The 17,332-nt window shown below is 44.3% G+C and overlaps 1 protein-coding gene across 1 annotated transcript in view; it reads right to left on the bottom strand.

The window, feature by feature from the left end:
- The window catches only part of LOC112569035, a 28,841-nt gene extending 14,396 nt beyond the window's left edge, over nt 1–14,445 (bottom strand). The window contains exon 1 of the mRNA XM_025246684.1: nt 14,291–14,445. Coding sequence (XP_025102469.1) covers nt 14,291–14,316 — 26 coding nt within the window. The 5' untranslated portion in view covers nt 14,317–14,445. The remainder of the gene's footprint in view (nt 1–14,290) is intronic.
- Nucleotides 14,446–17,332: the final 2,887 nt, after the last annotated feature.

The raw sequence follows: 17,332 nt of genomic DNA, 5'->3' as shown, positions 1-17,332 counted from the left end.
AACACACCTTTCTGTTCCTCGTGTCAATAAGTTCCTGACATTTATTCTGTCCGTCAGTTCATATTTTCAGCAAACAAAACCGAGGAGAAATGCAAGACACAAGCAGCATGCACTAACACGCCGACAAGTCGACAGGTGAACCACTCTCTGTGTGTGGACCTGTCGTAGCTTGTGGCTGTAGTGGACAGGTAAACACTGCATCACGCCCGTCTTGCGCAAATGAGGCGTTGAACAGAGGCTTGAGTCACCTTTGACTCCACAGGTAAGAAGATCAGGTGAGCACTGGCGACCGAGAAAATCCAGGAAAATAGCTACGCGCACACACAGGTAGACAACCTATATACACACCTAGCCACACACAGGTAGACAACACATGTACATACCCAGCAACACACAGGTAGACAACACATGTACATACCTATCCACACACACACCTGCCTGTCTGTCTTTGTCTCACTCTCAGGTCTCAGAAGACAGAAGGATTCCAGTGCCTGTACAACCCAGGTTTCAATGCTTACAAGGTAAACAAAAGCATAATGATGAGGACGTCAAGCGTGTTCCGTTACAAATCAATGGATGTATTAAGGTGGTGCTTACCTGGAATTTTCTGTAGAACACTGTATATGTCTTTTCTCAATACCACGGCGTAACCACATATTAACAATAACAAGAGTTGTCCTAGCGACAAGCCACATCTTTTTTTAAAAAAAGCTTTTAATGGTTTACCTAAGTGATTTTCTTGTCAAGAATGATTATTTTTGGGTCTCTAAAGGATAATATTCATATTTTCTCACTCTAATAAAATAACAATCTCTTATTTGGGTGGACACACGCCTTCAGTAAACTTCTTCTCCATCGTCCACAGTGGGAGGCAAAACTCGTTAATAAGAATCGTTTCCATCTCCCTACCTGTCCTAACGGGACTGACCTTAAAGTTGTTTGGATAATTGTATCTCGTGAACTGAGCGGTTTGTTTGTTTTTTTGTCAAGTTTGCAAATTAATTATCCTGCGACTAAGCCCATTCACTTAAAACTTCATTCCAGCATGTCTTTAATACTGTGAAGTGTTAGTTAATCATCAAAGCACCTTTCTCTGTAAAGTACTGACAAAGATGAATGCAATCGTCTGCCTAAGGTGGCTGTGTATGGAAGCAGTGATTTTACACGGTGTTAGTAATGTTTTAAACTATTACTCTGCTTTAGCTGAGGGCGATATCATTCTGATAAAATATTTCAAAGGTCAAGTCCGTGCGCATTTGAGTCTCCGAAATAAATTTCACGGCAGGTAGGAAGCAAGTCTGAATTAGAGGGGGAGGCAGAGAAGGAAGAGATGTTGAGACAGAGATGAAGACAGGAGCAGATAAAGGGTTGCAGAGAGTCACAGAAGGAAGCGCAGACACAATGAACCGCTGTCCTGTTCCATAAATTATTCATGTCCTATTATCTCATACTACAGACAAACTCTTTAAAGTCCACACCTTGAGTGTCCCTCCGGTGAAAAGTAACAGCAAAGACAAAAACAAGCAACCAAACAAATCTATATTAAAGCTTCGTGAAATATTTATTAAAAATATAGAGCGGAGACCCTCCATGTAGGCTAACTATGCGGAACCGTTGGTGTGACTGGTCTGCTTGAGTCACGGAGCCATTCATTAGACTACGTGGCTTTCAACAGGACTGTTACGTGTGACGGGTAACCATGGCAACGAGAGTATGACCAGGTGATAAAGACAATGGTCGACGGAGGATAATCGAGAGAAAACTTTCGACTGAGCTAGAAAAAAATGGTCTTTTGTATTATTTCAGGCCATTGTTATTGAATACCCTTTGGTCAAAGACAAGACCAACATTTCATAACACGCGAACATAATCTGGGGCTTGGGCACCATGGTAACTCTGATACACGCACAGACAACACAGAGAGATAGCAAGAATGAAATCACAGGAAAAGGAAGAGACAAGGAGAGAGATAGACGCACGACCAGCCAGCCAGCCAGCCAACGTACCTTGAAGTGACTATTAGTCCTGTTTCAGCAGCAGCTTTGTGTCTCTCACTGATCACTGCGGTGTTCGGGTGGCTTTTCTTAAGTATACTCCCTCCGAACAGGAAGTGCAGTCAGTGTCTTGTCCCAATTTATACGATGACCCCACCTGACCAGACCCCCTGTACCGAGTGCGGTAACCACTCGTGCACCGCGCCGTCACTGACTGACGCTGCACCCGGGGTACGTAGTCGCTTTGAAATACGGCGCCTTGCCTTCCCCCTCCTTCCGCTGCATCCCCCACCACGCTGTTCACCCCAGTACTGAGTGCCACCACATGGAGGGTGTGTTAATCTGATGTTTGTGCGACTCATTCAGACCCTCTTACACAAACAGGTAGGGGTACATGGTTCTCACACTGACACGGGTGTAACTACGCCGTAACACCTTTTAGTTGATGCCACTCACTAAACGGGTACAGAGTGGAATTGATGTTAAGGAAATACGACTGGATATGAATACCAGAACAATTTATAAATATAATGTTTTTGTTTACCGTTGTCAAACCAGAATTATTAAAAATACCTACACAAAATAAAAATCATATTAAACCCTGACCACCAGTAAAAACTTTATTTTCCGTAAACTTCTGCAATAAAAGATGTTTTAAAGTAAGGGAAGCAATGTACAAGAGTTTCCTTCTCCTAACGGCGCCCCTGTCAGGCGCTCGGCGTCTCTAGGGTCGCACGGCCTCGTCATTCTCCATGTTCTCGCCCGCGTCCTTAGCGACCGCCGTTGCTACCAATATGGCGGCGCTTGTCACAAGACGCCGAGTGACGGGCTCTGCTTACGTGTAAGTGGACTGAGCCATGGCCGTGCACGGACGATAATGGGGGCCAAACATGACTGAGAGACGTGCGCAACACTCTTGTCCTGCGATAGACGATGTTTCCGGTGATATGAATATCATCGCCAGATAATGACGCCTCACCTGATGGTGCGCGACTTGAAGAGGTGGACAAACTTCGGGTGGCCGCGTGCAATTAATAGGGGTGGAGGGTAACACAGAGCTGAGTGTTGGAGGGCTGGGGGTGTAGTCACACACACACACACACGGGACTTTAAATAATTTCAGTCATGGGTATGATCGAGTAAGCATGGCCTGGTTGCCCTCGTGTTTTTGTCTACTTGGGAAATATTTTCCCGATAATGTGACTTCCTTCAAGAACAAATTTATTGTTCCAGCCCGAACCCAGGTTCGATCACACAGAAAGTTTGCGGACAAAAAGAAAGTTTATGATCTGAAATTCTAAGGTTTCTATAGCTGCCGGTAGAAACAGACAAAGTCCGTTGTCTGAAAGGCTGCGCATGTCCAACAACCCAGTTTAGAGACAACTAGTAGTGTAGACACGGTGTGTTTTGTTGAACTCACTTTAATTAAGGTCGATAATGATGGTGATGAGACGGTGGGTGTGTGAACAAGTACACAAACAAAGTACAAAGTGGGGGAGGTTGAACATCCTTATCTCTTGAAAGGGGACACGCTACCTGTCAGTCACAAAATCATCACAAAGAAGGGGAGGAATAGCATAGTCTCGATCTTGTTACTTTCTTCTCTCTCCAGGGAACTGTGACAATGTCACAAGGTTCGGCACTAGTTGTGTCAAGGAGTGAGAAGTGTGACAAAAGATCGTCAAGCGAGTCGGAATTCATTGATGTCCGTGTGTCACGCGATGCTACCTCCACCACTAGAGATCACGTGCACTGTGCGCATGTTTCCGCGAAGGTGAATGCATGCGAGTGCGTGAAGCGTGATGGTCAGGTCAGCAAATGCAGGTGAATGCGTGAACTGTGATCTACATGAGCTGCAAATCCATGAGGGGGAGTGAACTATGCTCTCACCTGCAGACAACGAGAAATCACGAGAGGACGAGACACAAACAAGGGAGATAGCCTCATAAACGGTTGTTCTCTCTTTGTTCCTGGTTGTCCTCATTGCTCCAGATAAAAGAACCTCAAATAGAAAGAAAAGCACAAAACCCAACAATCAAGCCCTTCGCCCTCGGCACACCTCCTATATCGTCACCTCTTCATTGACCTCTGAACCCTTTTCCTCCCTATTCCCCGCGTCCCCACCCCTCCACAGTGCGTATCCACCTGTTGGTTCAGAGAGACCAGCGTGAGAGAGGGACTGGAAGCCGAGAAAAGTTCTGTAATGATGCAGGTGTGGTAGTTCAACAAGAGTCAAGTCAGACTCAGGAAATCAGTTTAGTAAACCCCCGACGTGCGTGTCCCCCCATAATGAGGTCGTCTGCTCAGTGTTTGCTGTCAAGCCTCTGATGGCGGTCGTTTTCTGTCAATATGTTCGTTAAAAATACTTTGCAAGCAATCCCTAGCCAAACAACCAAAGAAAGAGGAAGTGGACAAGTTCAAACAAAGTTCTAAGAATCGAAACAGGACAGAAAGAAAGTGAGGTGCAAAGATCAAAAGAAAGAATTGAGCAATAAAAAAGAAGAAAAGAAGAATGCACAATCGAATTTGTAAGAAAAAATAATGATCATTGTAATGTTCAGCAAAGTACTATCATCTTACGACTGAAACAGCTACCAGCTTACATACAGCAATCTGTCTTATTTCTAGGAGCAACTACAACATGCTGATTCCTACACACACTCACACAGCATCGACAGAAACTATTTAGCTAAGATTACATTTCTAAGCATGGTGCAGCCCTACAGAAATCGGTCAGGTAAACAGTGACATTGTTACTTGATGACACGCTGGCATGTCACGTGATCAGTTACTGTATTTTCACGGGTGAGACCTCTGTCACCAGTCCGTGGCTACACTGGATGATATACGATACATTCCATGGTCATTGAATGATTCCTTCCTTTGTCTTCGTCCCTCCCCACCCCAAAACGTGCGTCATTGTCATGTCTTCCTTGTGATTGTCTTCTGCATTTCTCTTTGAACTGACAACTGTTCTTGTTAGTGGTGTTGCCTCTCTCCTCTCCATGGTGGCTCCTCTTAGTGTGTATCGTACGAAAGGACACCTCTAGCTTTTTTCATTTTATTTTTTATTTTATTTTATTTTCCCCTACTCCTAATAAGTGAATGTAACACCTCTGCGGTGAGGCTGTCTTTTTTGAGTACCTGAAAGTATCACCTGTAAAAGTTTTGGTGAGTCTGTAGACTGTAGAGACATCGCTTCTCTAGATAATACCCTTAGGAAAGAGAGGCTGCTTGTTTTTGTAAGGTGTTGTCCTTCCAATGACTATCTTTAGACAGACAAGACGTTCGGGGTAGACATTAAGATATCGCCTCTCTAAACACCGCTATTTTTCTATTTTTCTAAGATGAATATCCATCATCCAATGACTATTTTTAAACACTAAAGACATATTGGGAGAGACATTAAGATATCACCTCTCCAGTCATTTTATTTAATAACACTGCTGTGGAAGACCTTGTCAAAACCTATCTTTAAGCAAGGCTGTCTTTATCTAATTATTGTGTGCATGATGGGATCCTCCGTTAACTGCCGATCACTATACCTGCGTATCGATTCAGCACGGTTCCAGAAGATGAACCTGCATGGTCTGGTTACAAATGAAGCAAGTCCATTGTGCCATTCACTGTGTCTACAGTCTTAAGATGTCCCAGTAAGTCTCTAGTCTCAAGAGAAAAGCATGTTTGGTCAGCTCTCGTCTTGTGTACAAACGCTAGGTGGTCGCCCCTACCTGGTGTTCCTCCACGCTTGGCTTGTCTTCCAAGTGAAAGGGGGACGCCGTGGTCGTGTGGTTCCAGCCAGACAGCCTGGGGTCAGTGACATGTCAAGAGTTTTGTCTACATGGCCGTGTACACAGAGCAGTGGAGGACCAATCAATGTATGTAGCGGTGACTACCTGCACTGCGCTAAATCCAATTCCGTTGCCATGGCAGCGTCGTGGATTTATGGTGCGCGCATCATTACCCCGAACAGCGAGTGAGAGAGAGATAAAGGGATAATTTCCTTCTGTAAAGCTGTCACTGGGTTGATGTTGCTGTCACGTTGTTTACCCTGTCCACCTAATGAAGGATCATGTTTTCGTCTTGCTCCTGATGGATGCGACCAGGTGTCGCAATGCGTAATGTCTGTCACCATTACAGATAGGATTCGTTGTCCTGGGTTCACATCTCGTCTAGGGCATATTCTTTTGTTGTATATAACATTTGTTTAAAGGGGTTGGCTGCTTAACCGTTGAATACTGGACACCATTCCCCCTCCCACCTCATATTGTTGTTAAGCATCTCTTACTTTCGTGTTGCTTGCTGTCACTCAGATATTGCATATGTATGGTGTAGGCATATGTATAGCATTGTAGTTTGTAGGATTTTCTATAAAAATAAAAGCTGAAAAACCACAAAATAACATATGCTTCCATAAATACTTGAATCATGAATAATGTACTACGATAACATTTATCATCATCATTATCATCGTCTCCACTTGTTATCTGTTCATTTTGAGTGACGGCGGAGCTGAACTTCGACAATCCTGCCAAGCAAGCATTTTCTCACTTTATGACCTGTCAGCTATTTTCTACCTTGCACACCTTGCGATACCTGAGGGTTGGGAGGGGTAGGTGTGCGTCACAATGTTTCTCCTTCTCTCACTCACTAGTGGCGGCTGGTGTCTACCTGTATATCAATGTCCCACAACTGTGGATAGCAATCATTAGCCACTGAGGTGTTCCACATTCTGCTAGCCTTCGTTAATAATAAAAATATGTTGCAGGTACAATTCTTATTAACGCACAGCTGCACGAAACAGTGAGCTCTTGACAGATGAATGGCTGGCAGGCTGCTGCCTTCCCACAAGCCCCTGCGTCCGACAGGAAGTGGAGCTAATGGCAGTTATCCATCATGATGTGGGCAAAGGTCTGCAGGGTTCGAGGTCGAACCCCGTTTTTACTTTTTACAACCGCTGAAAACGCCAACGATTCCAAGCAGATTGTGTCTTTTGTAATTGTTTGAAGAGATAATCAACGGGGGTTGATTAGAAATTGATCTTTTCTTCTTTCATCCTGCACTCCATGCAGCCACGCGGCTAATGCTCGTGTTCTCTCTCACTTCTCACGAGTCGCCGTCTTTCTGTGTGTTTATGTTTCCACTCGCTCAATGCAAAATTGATTTGACTACAAACTCCATCAAACTTCTGCTAACAGCTACATCCACAGCTTGTGCTACTCAATCACACAATACATTCTCGGCTAACAACTACATCAAAAGATTTAAAAAAACAAAATGTCGTTAAATGTGTCACTACTGTACGGTATCCATTACAATATTTTTTATCATGTTAACAATGTTTCAGGCTTACGGGGTTTTTTTCTCACTTTAAAAGAAATTCTCGTGTTCCCTGTTCCCCTTTACTCCATCTTTCTTCCGGACTCCTACCCGTCCCCACATCCTCCCACCCAGCTCGTATTCAAATATTTTGGCAACTTGCCATGGTAGACCAGCAGCACCAAGTAAATCTTTCTACTTTATTTACCCTTCTCTCTCTAACGCCCTTGTGTACAGGGGACTGAGCAATTCATGGGGGCCCGTCTGTCGGAGGTGAGAAAAGTGTCGGGATGGTCACACTACGGCAATCTGTTCACATTCACACGAGTGCAATCTTTGGCCAACCTCATGTCATCCACAGACACAGTGACCTGACATTCGGTGACATGGAGTCTCATGACAATCTCATGACAAGTTCATGCCATTCACTGACATTCTCATTCCCTGTACGGACATGTCAGTCCTACGGAAGGCCAAAGGCAGAGTGTTCACACCTTTGAGTGAGCAGCGCCTCTCATTGACAGCTCTTTCATCAGAACCTGGCTTTGTTGTGTTTATTTTCTCAGTCCCCGCCTAGTTCCAATAGCATTTGTAAGTTTCTAGTATATTATATCTAGACAAATGGCTTTTTATGTGCGAACAAGCTGACATACATGCTGCTGACAACGGCGTCACACAAAAGGTGTTGCCGCTATTGTGTCTGTATTCAGGTGAGCCGAGTGCTGGCGGCACGATTCAAAAGAGAAACTCTCATGTAGGTGAGAGACGACCGCCTTGTCGTCGTCCCCACTTCAATGTCTGACTTTGAAAGAAGTGAATAAACTATCCAACTATCAACCACACTCTCGCTCCTCGCTCATTATTTTTCTGAATAATTGATGGCCTGCCTACAATGTCTGTATACAGTGAAATTGCGACTGAGCCTCAGTCACAGAGGAACCACAGAATGGTGTGGCTGGAATAATGATGGAGAGAATGATCCTCCAGTGATCCTCCTGTGATCCTCAAAGGTTTCTCACGCCAGCACCGAAACTTAGTGGCAGACGTGGCCTGAGGAAGACGGAGGATACATTGGTGTTTGTTTTGAAGACTGCGAACAGGTGTTACTGACTTCAAAGACTTGTTGTCTTGTGTGCCGCTGTTGACGGCTGTCACTCAAGGTGTAACAACAACAACAACAACAACGGAGGGTCGTGAGATAGTCACCGCTACCAGACATCTACATTCTCGCTTTGATTGCACTTTGTGACAAGGACGGGTAGGTGGGTGGGTGGGCGGGTGGGTTTTGCAGGGACTGTGGGTATAGAGATCGGGGAATACAGTTATTTTCCCCTGACTAAAGCAGGTGTTCATTATGTTTATATCCCTGAAGCAGGTGTTCATTATGTTTAACTCCATTCCCAAGCCGGTCTGAACAAGAACTAGCAATTCTTTGTTTTGTTTTGTCTTTTGGAAACCGCAACACCAGTAATCTTGTTCTTTGATCCACAATCACAATGTCCTTCCCCTTCCTGTAATGACACTTTGCGCACCTGAACAGGTAAGACCGTTATTACAGACTCTTCTTTAAAACACTTTTTTAGTTTAAATATTATACTTTGTTCACTTCTGTCCGCTAGAGTTATTATTATAAAGTATTCTTATTTCAATTATGATACATTCTCCTTTAATTAACAACTTTTAATGTATCACTGATAGACGTTTATAAATAGAGTGGTTATTACATATTGAAAGTACACTTTCTTCTAATTGTTTTTGCTATAAGATGAATTTTCTTTGTCATGAATATCAAAACATAACCATGATGGTGTTGCTGGTAATCTAAAACAAAGCTAAGCTCAGATTTCATTGTGTGCCTTTCTTTGTTTTTCATATTTGTGACAACTCAGCTTAGTTTCGAACACTATTGCATTGAATTTTGAGTGAACTAGGAGACTGAAGGTGCGGCTCTATGCTCCACGAGGAGTAACAAGGACTAAACTAACTAAACCAGGAGATGAAGACATTTCTAGCGCCGTCCTGTCAGAGTTAAACTGTCAACAGTCAGCTCTGACCTGTGACCCCGATGTGCCGGCATGGCAACTGTAGTGCCCGGAGCCAATCTGTCGATTTTGATTAGAATGAGTGCTAATAAGCAGAGCTCTTCAAGTGGGAAAAAAAAAGAATGCCTGAGGGAGAAGAAAGCCCGAGCTTTCCCTCCCTTTAGCGTTACTCACAAAGAAAACTACCCTGCACCCGTTACTCGGCCGGGTACTTGTCTGGAGAAGAATGAAGCTCTTCTTGCGACGCACATACCTGTGAAGTTAAAAAGTCTGAACTAGTAATTAGGTTGCCCTCGTCCAAGGCAAGGTAATGGAAGCTTCCAGAATATTTAGACGAAACGCTGCGGGGAAAAGGTGGTCAAGTGTCTGAACAATGAGCCTGACACTGAAAAACACAGGAAGTTCCGGTATGGAAAACAACAGAGACAAACAACAGCCGGATTCATAAGAAGATTGGAGGAGGTCAACTGCAGGTCATAAAATACTCTAAACTTCAGAAAATAACCTACTGTGTCTCAGACACAACAAACAATGTTTCCCGGCACTTAGCCACCTAGACCTTTACCATCATCTTTCTAACAATAGTAAAATGAAAGCTTTACCGCAAGAGAGCACACATTGGTCAGTAAAAATAGCAAAGAAACAAATACAATATGACACTGAAGCATGCTCGTATGACACACACACACACAAACCCAAACACACATACATACACACATGCACAAACACACACACACATACACAGGAAGACACAAGCATAAAACCGTTTTCTTCCCTTCCTCAGTGCTCTGTGAAGTGGAATGATGTGCGACTTTTCCAGATGAGCAGCACTCACTGCCCTGTGTGTGGAAAGTGGTATTTAATGTAGGTCAATGAGTCAACTAGTCAGCCGCTAATGGAAGCCACAAACAAGTATTCACAGCGGACTGTAAACAAAGTTATAAGTCACAAAGTCTTCAGCCACCCGAGAGAGAATGACCTTGTTCTAAAAATACTCAGTACCCGTACGATTTTCAAGACGATTTCAAGATGAGTACCAGTGTATATTGTACCACAAGAAATATTTGAATAATAAAGTTTCAGGGAAAGCAGGGTAAGTAGGTGTGCACACAGTAGTTACTTATCCGCTCATCTACTGTTACTGTCCATCCTCATCAAGTCAGACCGCAGCCATCCACTGGGGGGTGGGGACAATACGTTGAGCACGTGACTATCCTGTTATAGACAGCGTGGGTTTGGGATATACTGAAAGCCATATACAGTGGTGCACATTTATCTAAAACATAGAATGCAGATTATATTCATAAAAAAAATGTTGAATTATAAACTTTAATTTCTTTTATTGTCTGTTTGTATTGTCACACAGATATATTATTTTACATTGATAATTACGATCGGTAGTGTACATTTCTGCAATACTAATAGTCATGCTATTGCAATATTGAAAATATTGATATTCCCAAGTGTATATTTAACCATATTACTCCGAAAAAGAAGAGAACAATTCTAGGCCGCCATGTAGACATGTTGACAGTCATAGTCCCAAATGTGAACAGGCCATCAGCCACTGAGGCAGGACTTCCCCATCACGCGGACAGACAGTTTCTCTCTCTGATTGATGATTCACTACCAAAAGTTAACCTATGGTGCACACAGTGCTTTGGAGAATTGCAGAAGCACAGAAATCACACCAAGACATCATCTGTGCTTAATTACACAAGCAGCAATGTTCAGGTTTGATGCCGACATTACTACAATGCTCTCGCCATTCCCTCGGACACCCAACACTGTACAGGGGGCATCGCGGGGTCGGTCCTCCACTGACAATTCCACGACTGCCTCATAAATAAAATGTAGGAGGACTTTAGGAGGATACAAAGTGGAGGGCTTGTAGTTTATGTATTGTAATTATTTCACGAACATTTCTGTATTCCAGCAGGGTCACGAACTCCAGGATCTGGTTACTTTGTAGCCCCAGTAACACCATGAGTTAATGAGAAACTGTATCATACTTTAGTCATTTATAGTCAGGTTGTATTTACCACAGAGGTTGTCCTCGTAGTCATGCTTGTGTTTTGAATGTAGGTTTTGTTCTCGCAGTCAGCCATGGCCTGATATTTGCAGGATTCTAGCCTCACCTCTCACCCCGGCCATTAGTGAGGCGCGATACTTGTCAACACAACGGAATGCAGTCCCGACACCTGCGTTCATTAGCTCCACAGACATTGAGAGAAGAATGTTTGGCATCTGTTGATGCTCACCAAAACCTATTTGCGCATAGTCCAAGCTAGTGGCATCTAGTGGCCTCTATGGGCATGTAATAGAATCCTATTGGCACCTGCAGACTACTGGCCAAGAGGAAGTCTATCTCGAGTTTCACGCGCGAGTTTCTGGCAACATCACACAAGAGCAGGTCGGAGGGTTTGTGAGTTCGCCCCAAAGATGTCAGCGCTGTTTCACACGCACGAATGACGAATCTCTCGCCTGACAACATGCTGGCTCAGCACAACAACTTTATTGTACCCGCCGACCGTGTCTGGCATGCCGCGAGCACCCGTTTCACTCCGCCACCAGACACAACACACCGTACCCCTGTGTTCAGGTCGGGTATTGCCCCTTGCTGAAAGCCTACCTAAGCCTCGCTTTAAAGCAATGCAAAAGACTTGTTTTCGCGGGGCTTAATCTCCCTACCCGTCCACCCCACCACCACCGCCACTTCATGCATCATCGCTAATCGATGGAAGCACGGATGCAGACGACAATGTCCGGTTTTTCCTGGGTTTCAGTGAAAGTAAACAGCGGTCGGCGACTGACGGCTCTGATGGATCCACCAATTAATCTGCCTGCACGTTCTGCGCATGCGTGAAGGTGGCCGGGGAAGGAGGAAGTCATTGATCTCCCCTCACCGGCAAACGGGAGGATTCCGCCAGCGGAAGGCGGCCCGACAGGAGAGATAAGTTCAAAGGAATGAAGGAAGTGATTGAGGAAGCATCAAAATGAACATCATGCAAGGGTGCGAAATATCAAAGTTCAAAGCAAACACATCCACAGTGCTTTTTCGGTATTAGTGTTGTTTTGTTTTGTTTTGTTTTGTTTCGTTTTGTTTTGTTTTGTTTTGTTTTGTCTTGTTTTGTTTTGTTTCGTTTTGTTTCGTTTTGTTTTGTTTATTCTGTTGAGTAACTGAACTGTGTGACTCAAAGTGTGATGATTGTTACTGATCAAGAGTTTTGCTACTTTGTACACAATCACATTTAGAAATACAAGGAAACACACCGTCCGTATTCGATCTTGATTAGAGAAAGCTAATGAACTTACTTTTCATCATGTGCTCACACACACACAGAGAGAAAGAAAGAGAGATGTCTTGTGACCTCGCTCACGTGACTGTGATCAACTAAGCGAGACCATTTCCTGTGGCCAATGAGCGGCTGAATGCAGAATTGAAATCGCGGATTGTGAACACATGTGCACCAAAGGGTCGAGGGCGACGATATCAAAAGAAATAACAAGAATGTCAGGAAGCAGGCGGAAGTCAGACAGAGTTCACTCAGTCCAACGTGTTACGACAGGCGGCGCTGCTACACACAGATGAAGGGCAGTGAACCGTGGCGGGCGTGTAGACACGTGTATCTGTGTGGGTGTACACATACGTATGTGCGTGAATACCTTTCTTTGGGAAAGGTAGACAGGTAGGCGTGTCTTTCTACATCCCCATCCACCCTCCAACAAATGACTAATGACACCAACAGGACACTTTTCAGAACGCTTTAAAAACTACTCTGTGCGAAGGACACGAGTTTTTTCCAGCCTCAAATATTTGTAGAAAAAAACCCTCAGGTACTGACTTTGTTGGAAAAAGAATCTACTTTTTTTAAACCTCTAATATTCATTTTGGTAAAAACTTGTCGTCTGAACACTTGTTCCACTTGTTGATTACAACTACCTGTAACCACCACCACAAGCAAACCTTTACTGTAGGTAGGTACCCGCTAGTTTCACTATTGTACCCGCCTGTCTGTCCACAAGTATTGGAGAATGGCTGGAAGGGTGGAGTGAATGGAGCAAAACAAAGATCATCCGATTCTGTGTTTTGTTTGAAACTAGATGTTGGTTTTGACAGCAGACAGACTGAGGTTTTGTCTCAAGGGTGGTAATACCCGTGTACGGGTTGTTTACAAGACTCGCCGATGCTTCTGGGGTTTCTTTGTGTGAGCAAAGCAGGAGAAAGTGTGGATGGAGGGCCGGCGGAAATGTAGAACAAGTGCAGGCATTGTGTCGGTCTGGGTGATAACAACGCACTTTCGTTGCTTAGCACAGCATCAGCAACAACATTCAGCTGTCTGACATCAGATGTGAAGCAGATGTTTTGATAATTGCAGTGTTGAGTACCCATCGCATGTATGAATAACCAAGCCATTTGTTTGCGTGCGTGTCCTGGATAGCATACATCTGTTTGCAGGCTTGAAGGACAGAAAACTCTAACAAACTGAATGCCGGGGGAGGTGAAAGGGGTAGATAGGGGTTTACTGGGTGAACTGATGACTGGGTGAATCTATCTATAGGTAAATTATATGGACGAACTAGTCCAGGTTTGTTGAAGACTGTGGCGTCCAAAACGATCAGATAGATGATGTGAAAGACGTATGTGTTGCTGACACTAGCAAGAATAATAATAATACAAGCTTGAGAAGCCACAACAAATCAAGGACAGGGCCTCGTGTAGTTTCTATCTCTATTTTCGCGCGCCAGAGCGTGAAGCAAGAAGTTCAGGGTTCATTCACAGAACTGGTCACCAGAGCCGGCCAGCAAACCAACAAGAAGTTTTACCTACCTCTAGTCACGCGGGTACGGGAAACGAACACTGTGTAAAAAGCTTCCTCTACAGTTGTGACACCTGCTTCTAAACATGTAAAAACTACAGCGGTCTGTACTCACCTGGGAGCTGAGACACTTGTCGGCATGGTTAAAGGCAGCAGGTGCGCTCCTCTACCTGCGGCTCAGGAATGTCAACAGGCGACGTGAGCAGTTAAGGGGGTCTCATTGTTATTCGCCAGCTAACGCTCGGGTACAGGCAGGTGGAGGTGTCTCGTGCACCCGGTTTGCCCGGCACCGTTGGCCTTTTGTGGTGTCTGCTTGTCGGGTACCTGACAGAGTGCGGCCAGACTGGGGTGGGCTGCCCCTCCGTCACGCTGCTTGCTACACGGGTGTGATTTGTATGGCAGTGCCAGAGTTTGGTCTCGGGTGCTCGAGTACACAGTAGATAGTGGACAGTAGACATTGGACAGTAGATATTATACAGTAGACAGTAGACCAGAAGCAAGAACAAGATGTTCTCAGGTCGGGCCCGGGTGCAAGGAGTCGAGGACCTTGTGTGTAGCGGCATCTGTTGATGTTTGGAGGTGTCTGGTGTTGGTGTCTAAGTCTTGTTTTTATAAATGGATATATATTTGTTTAAGTATAGTAATGTCTTATGTCTGCGTAACTGGATGTTAATGTGTACTGTGGTGTAACTGCTTGTGTAGGTACAATGTTGACAGCGTATTCTTGCACCGGTAACCCTCGCGGTGTTGGAACCTGTCTGCCTGTTATGTTATCATACCTGGACACACTCTGAGCCTTCTCTGACTAACATGGTGTTATAATGCAGGTCTCTTTACACAAAGTGCATGTCAATGTTAAAAACTGTGCATGGACACAAAAAGCAAAAATATTTGTTATTTTTATCACACGTTTCTCGCGCGTAATACATTTGTCACACGGAGACGAACGTTTGTATGCTTACGGCGACCTTGGTTAAATATGTAGACACGTGTTTTACAGGTAAAAAAAACGACGTTATCAAGCATAAAAAGTCTCGTGTTTATTTGTGATACGTACAGCGCACTTGCATAATGAACACACCAAAGTGTACGATGAACCACCTCCACTTCCTCTCCTCCCCCTTCTCTCTCTCTCTCGTGTCTAATGTCTAACGGACCTTCAACGACACTTGCTATACCACTTCAGTCTTCCCCACATCGTCAACGAATCCAGTTCGGCTGTCAAATGACGCGTGACGTAATAGCCAGGCAAGTAACGGACGAACGGCAGGTAACAAGCGGTAATACCTGTCTCTCTCTCTCTTTGCTCTGACCTCACCTGTCAGTTGACGACAGCGGCACGAGCCCCCTTCACGTGACGTCATGAGCCAACAATATTAACCGCCCGCAAACTGATCTCGACTGGAAATAGTCGAGAGGAATATTAACTCATATCGAAGTATTTGTAAAGTAAAGACGGCTATAAACAACAAAATGTAACGCTGTAAAACTATCCATAATGACACAGTAAAGCACTCTAATAATTATGAGCAAGGAAATTCGAACAGTAGAAAAAAGCACTCTGTGGGGCAGAAAATACCACCGTGGTAAACTGAGCAGTAAAAAGATCTGATACTAGAAGACATAAAATATCCAAAAAGTCAACTTTATTGTTGGCGATGAAATAGAGGAAAGTCGATACCCGACAGTTACAGCCTTGGAGCTCTAACGCGGAGGTGGGCTGTTCGATACTCGTGAGGGGCAGCTAGCCTCCCCTAGTCGACTCAGCTATCGGACACCCACTATAGAGGGTTGGGGGACAGGTAAAGCAGCGGGAAAAGATGGGCGTGGCCCTGATCTGAACTTCCATGACAATAGAAGGACGAGTTGTACGAAGTGGACAAGCTTGTGTAGGAAGCTTGCTAATGGCAAAAACAACAAAATCATTAGCCAGAATCGCTTTCAAGTCACCTGTCGTTCTTTCTCTCAACCTTTGAGGTCTCGGGCATGCAGCAGTTTCGGTTCAATCTCCCTGTTTCCTCTCTCTCTCTCTTTCTCTTTCTCTGTCTTCTTTTTCTTGCTTTGCTGTTGTTTTCTCACCACACACATGCCATGCTTGTTTGCGTTGCTGTGAGACATATCAACATAGTAGAGTCTGCTTTCTTGGGTTGTTTGTGATGTATTCTTATCATAGTCAGGTAGCTTTCTGGTGTTGTTTGACACAAACACCACCATCAACAACATTTGGCTTTCTTGTTGTGGCTTGCAACATGCTTTATTATGAGCGGCGTGCTTTCTTCTCGGAAAAAATAAAAAGTTTGAAGCTTTTCGTGTTTTCTAGCTCGTGTTAACATTTGATAACCTATTATTATGCTTTGAATAGGTTCTTTTTTGTTATTTGTAGATCTTTCGTTACTGAACACATAAACTGAGCAGACACATCAACAATAATTCAGAGCCTCGTATGGTTATAAATTTTCATGGTTCTTGTTTCGTTTGTTTTTGAGGGTTTTTTGCGAGCTGTACACTGTTTTGGCGGAGTTGTGAATTATGTCGGAGGGCATGTGACAAAAGATCCATTTCCTGGCTCTTAGAGGTCGTGACAGGAGCAGTGTGGATGTGAATTGCTCCATTGTATTTGGCAGTCAAAGCACAATCAAGTCATCAATCCAGCACCGAGATGTTGATCTCTTGGATGCCAGAGAGTGGGAACTGACTGCTTCTGGCGCCGACGTGCGAGAGATGAAGAGAGCGTGGGCAAGATAGAGAGACAACACCAGGAAAACACTGAGAACGAAGTTTTAAAACAGGGAAGTGTGGATGGCAAACGATGTTACTAAGCCTCACGTAATTTTAAAACATAGAGAGGGAAAAAGCTGGGAACAAAATTAAAAAGAAATGTGGGGGATTTGAAACGTGGGCAACCCTATCCGTATGTTGACTCAGGTGAGAATCCTGACATGGCCAATGGATTGAGTTTTGAACCAGAAGTTGCTTCGTTTCTGATAAATGCCATCTGTCCAGCACTTTGCGCCTGTTTTAATTACAGGACCCGCTTACACTCACAGACCGTTATCGTCTGTTGAAAGTCAAGGACAACATCTTGTCTCCCTAGTCACAAAGTCATGTCCAGACTCCGTGGTTGCTCTGCCCTGGGACCGCAGTGATGAATTCCCTT

The sequence above is a fragment of the Pomacea canaliculata genome, linkage group LG7, assembly GCF_003073045.1.
Source record: "Pomacea canaliculata isolate SZHN2017 linkage group LG7, ASM307304v1, whole genome shotgun sequence".
NCBI classification, from domain to species: Eukaryota; Metazoa; Mollusca; class Gastropoda; order Architaenioglossa; family Ampullariidae; genus Pomacea; species Pomacea canaliculata.
This window is presented reverse-complemented; position numbering and strand designations above follow the sequence as displayed.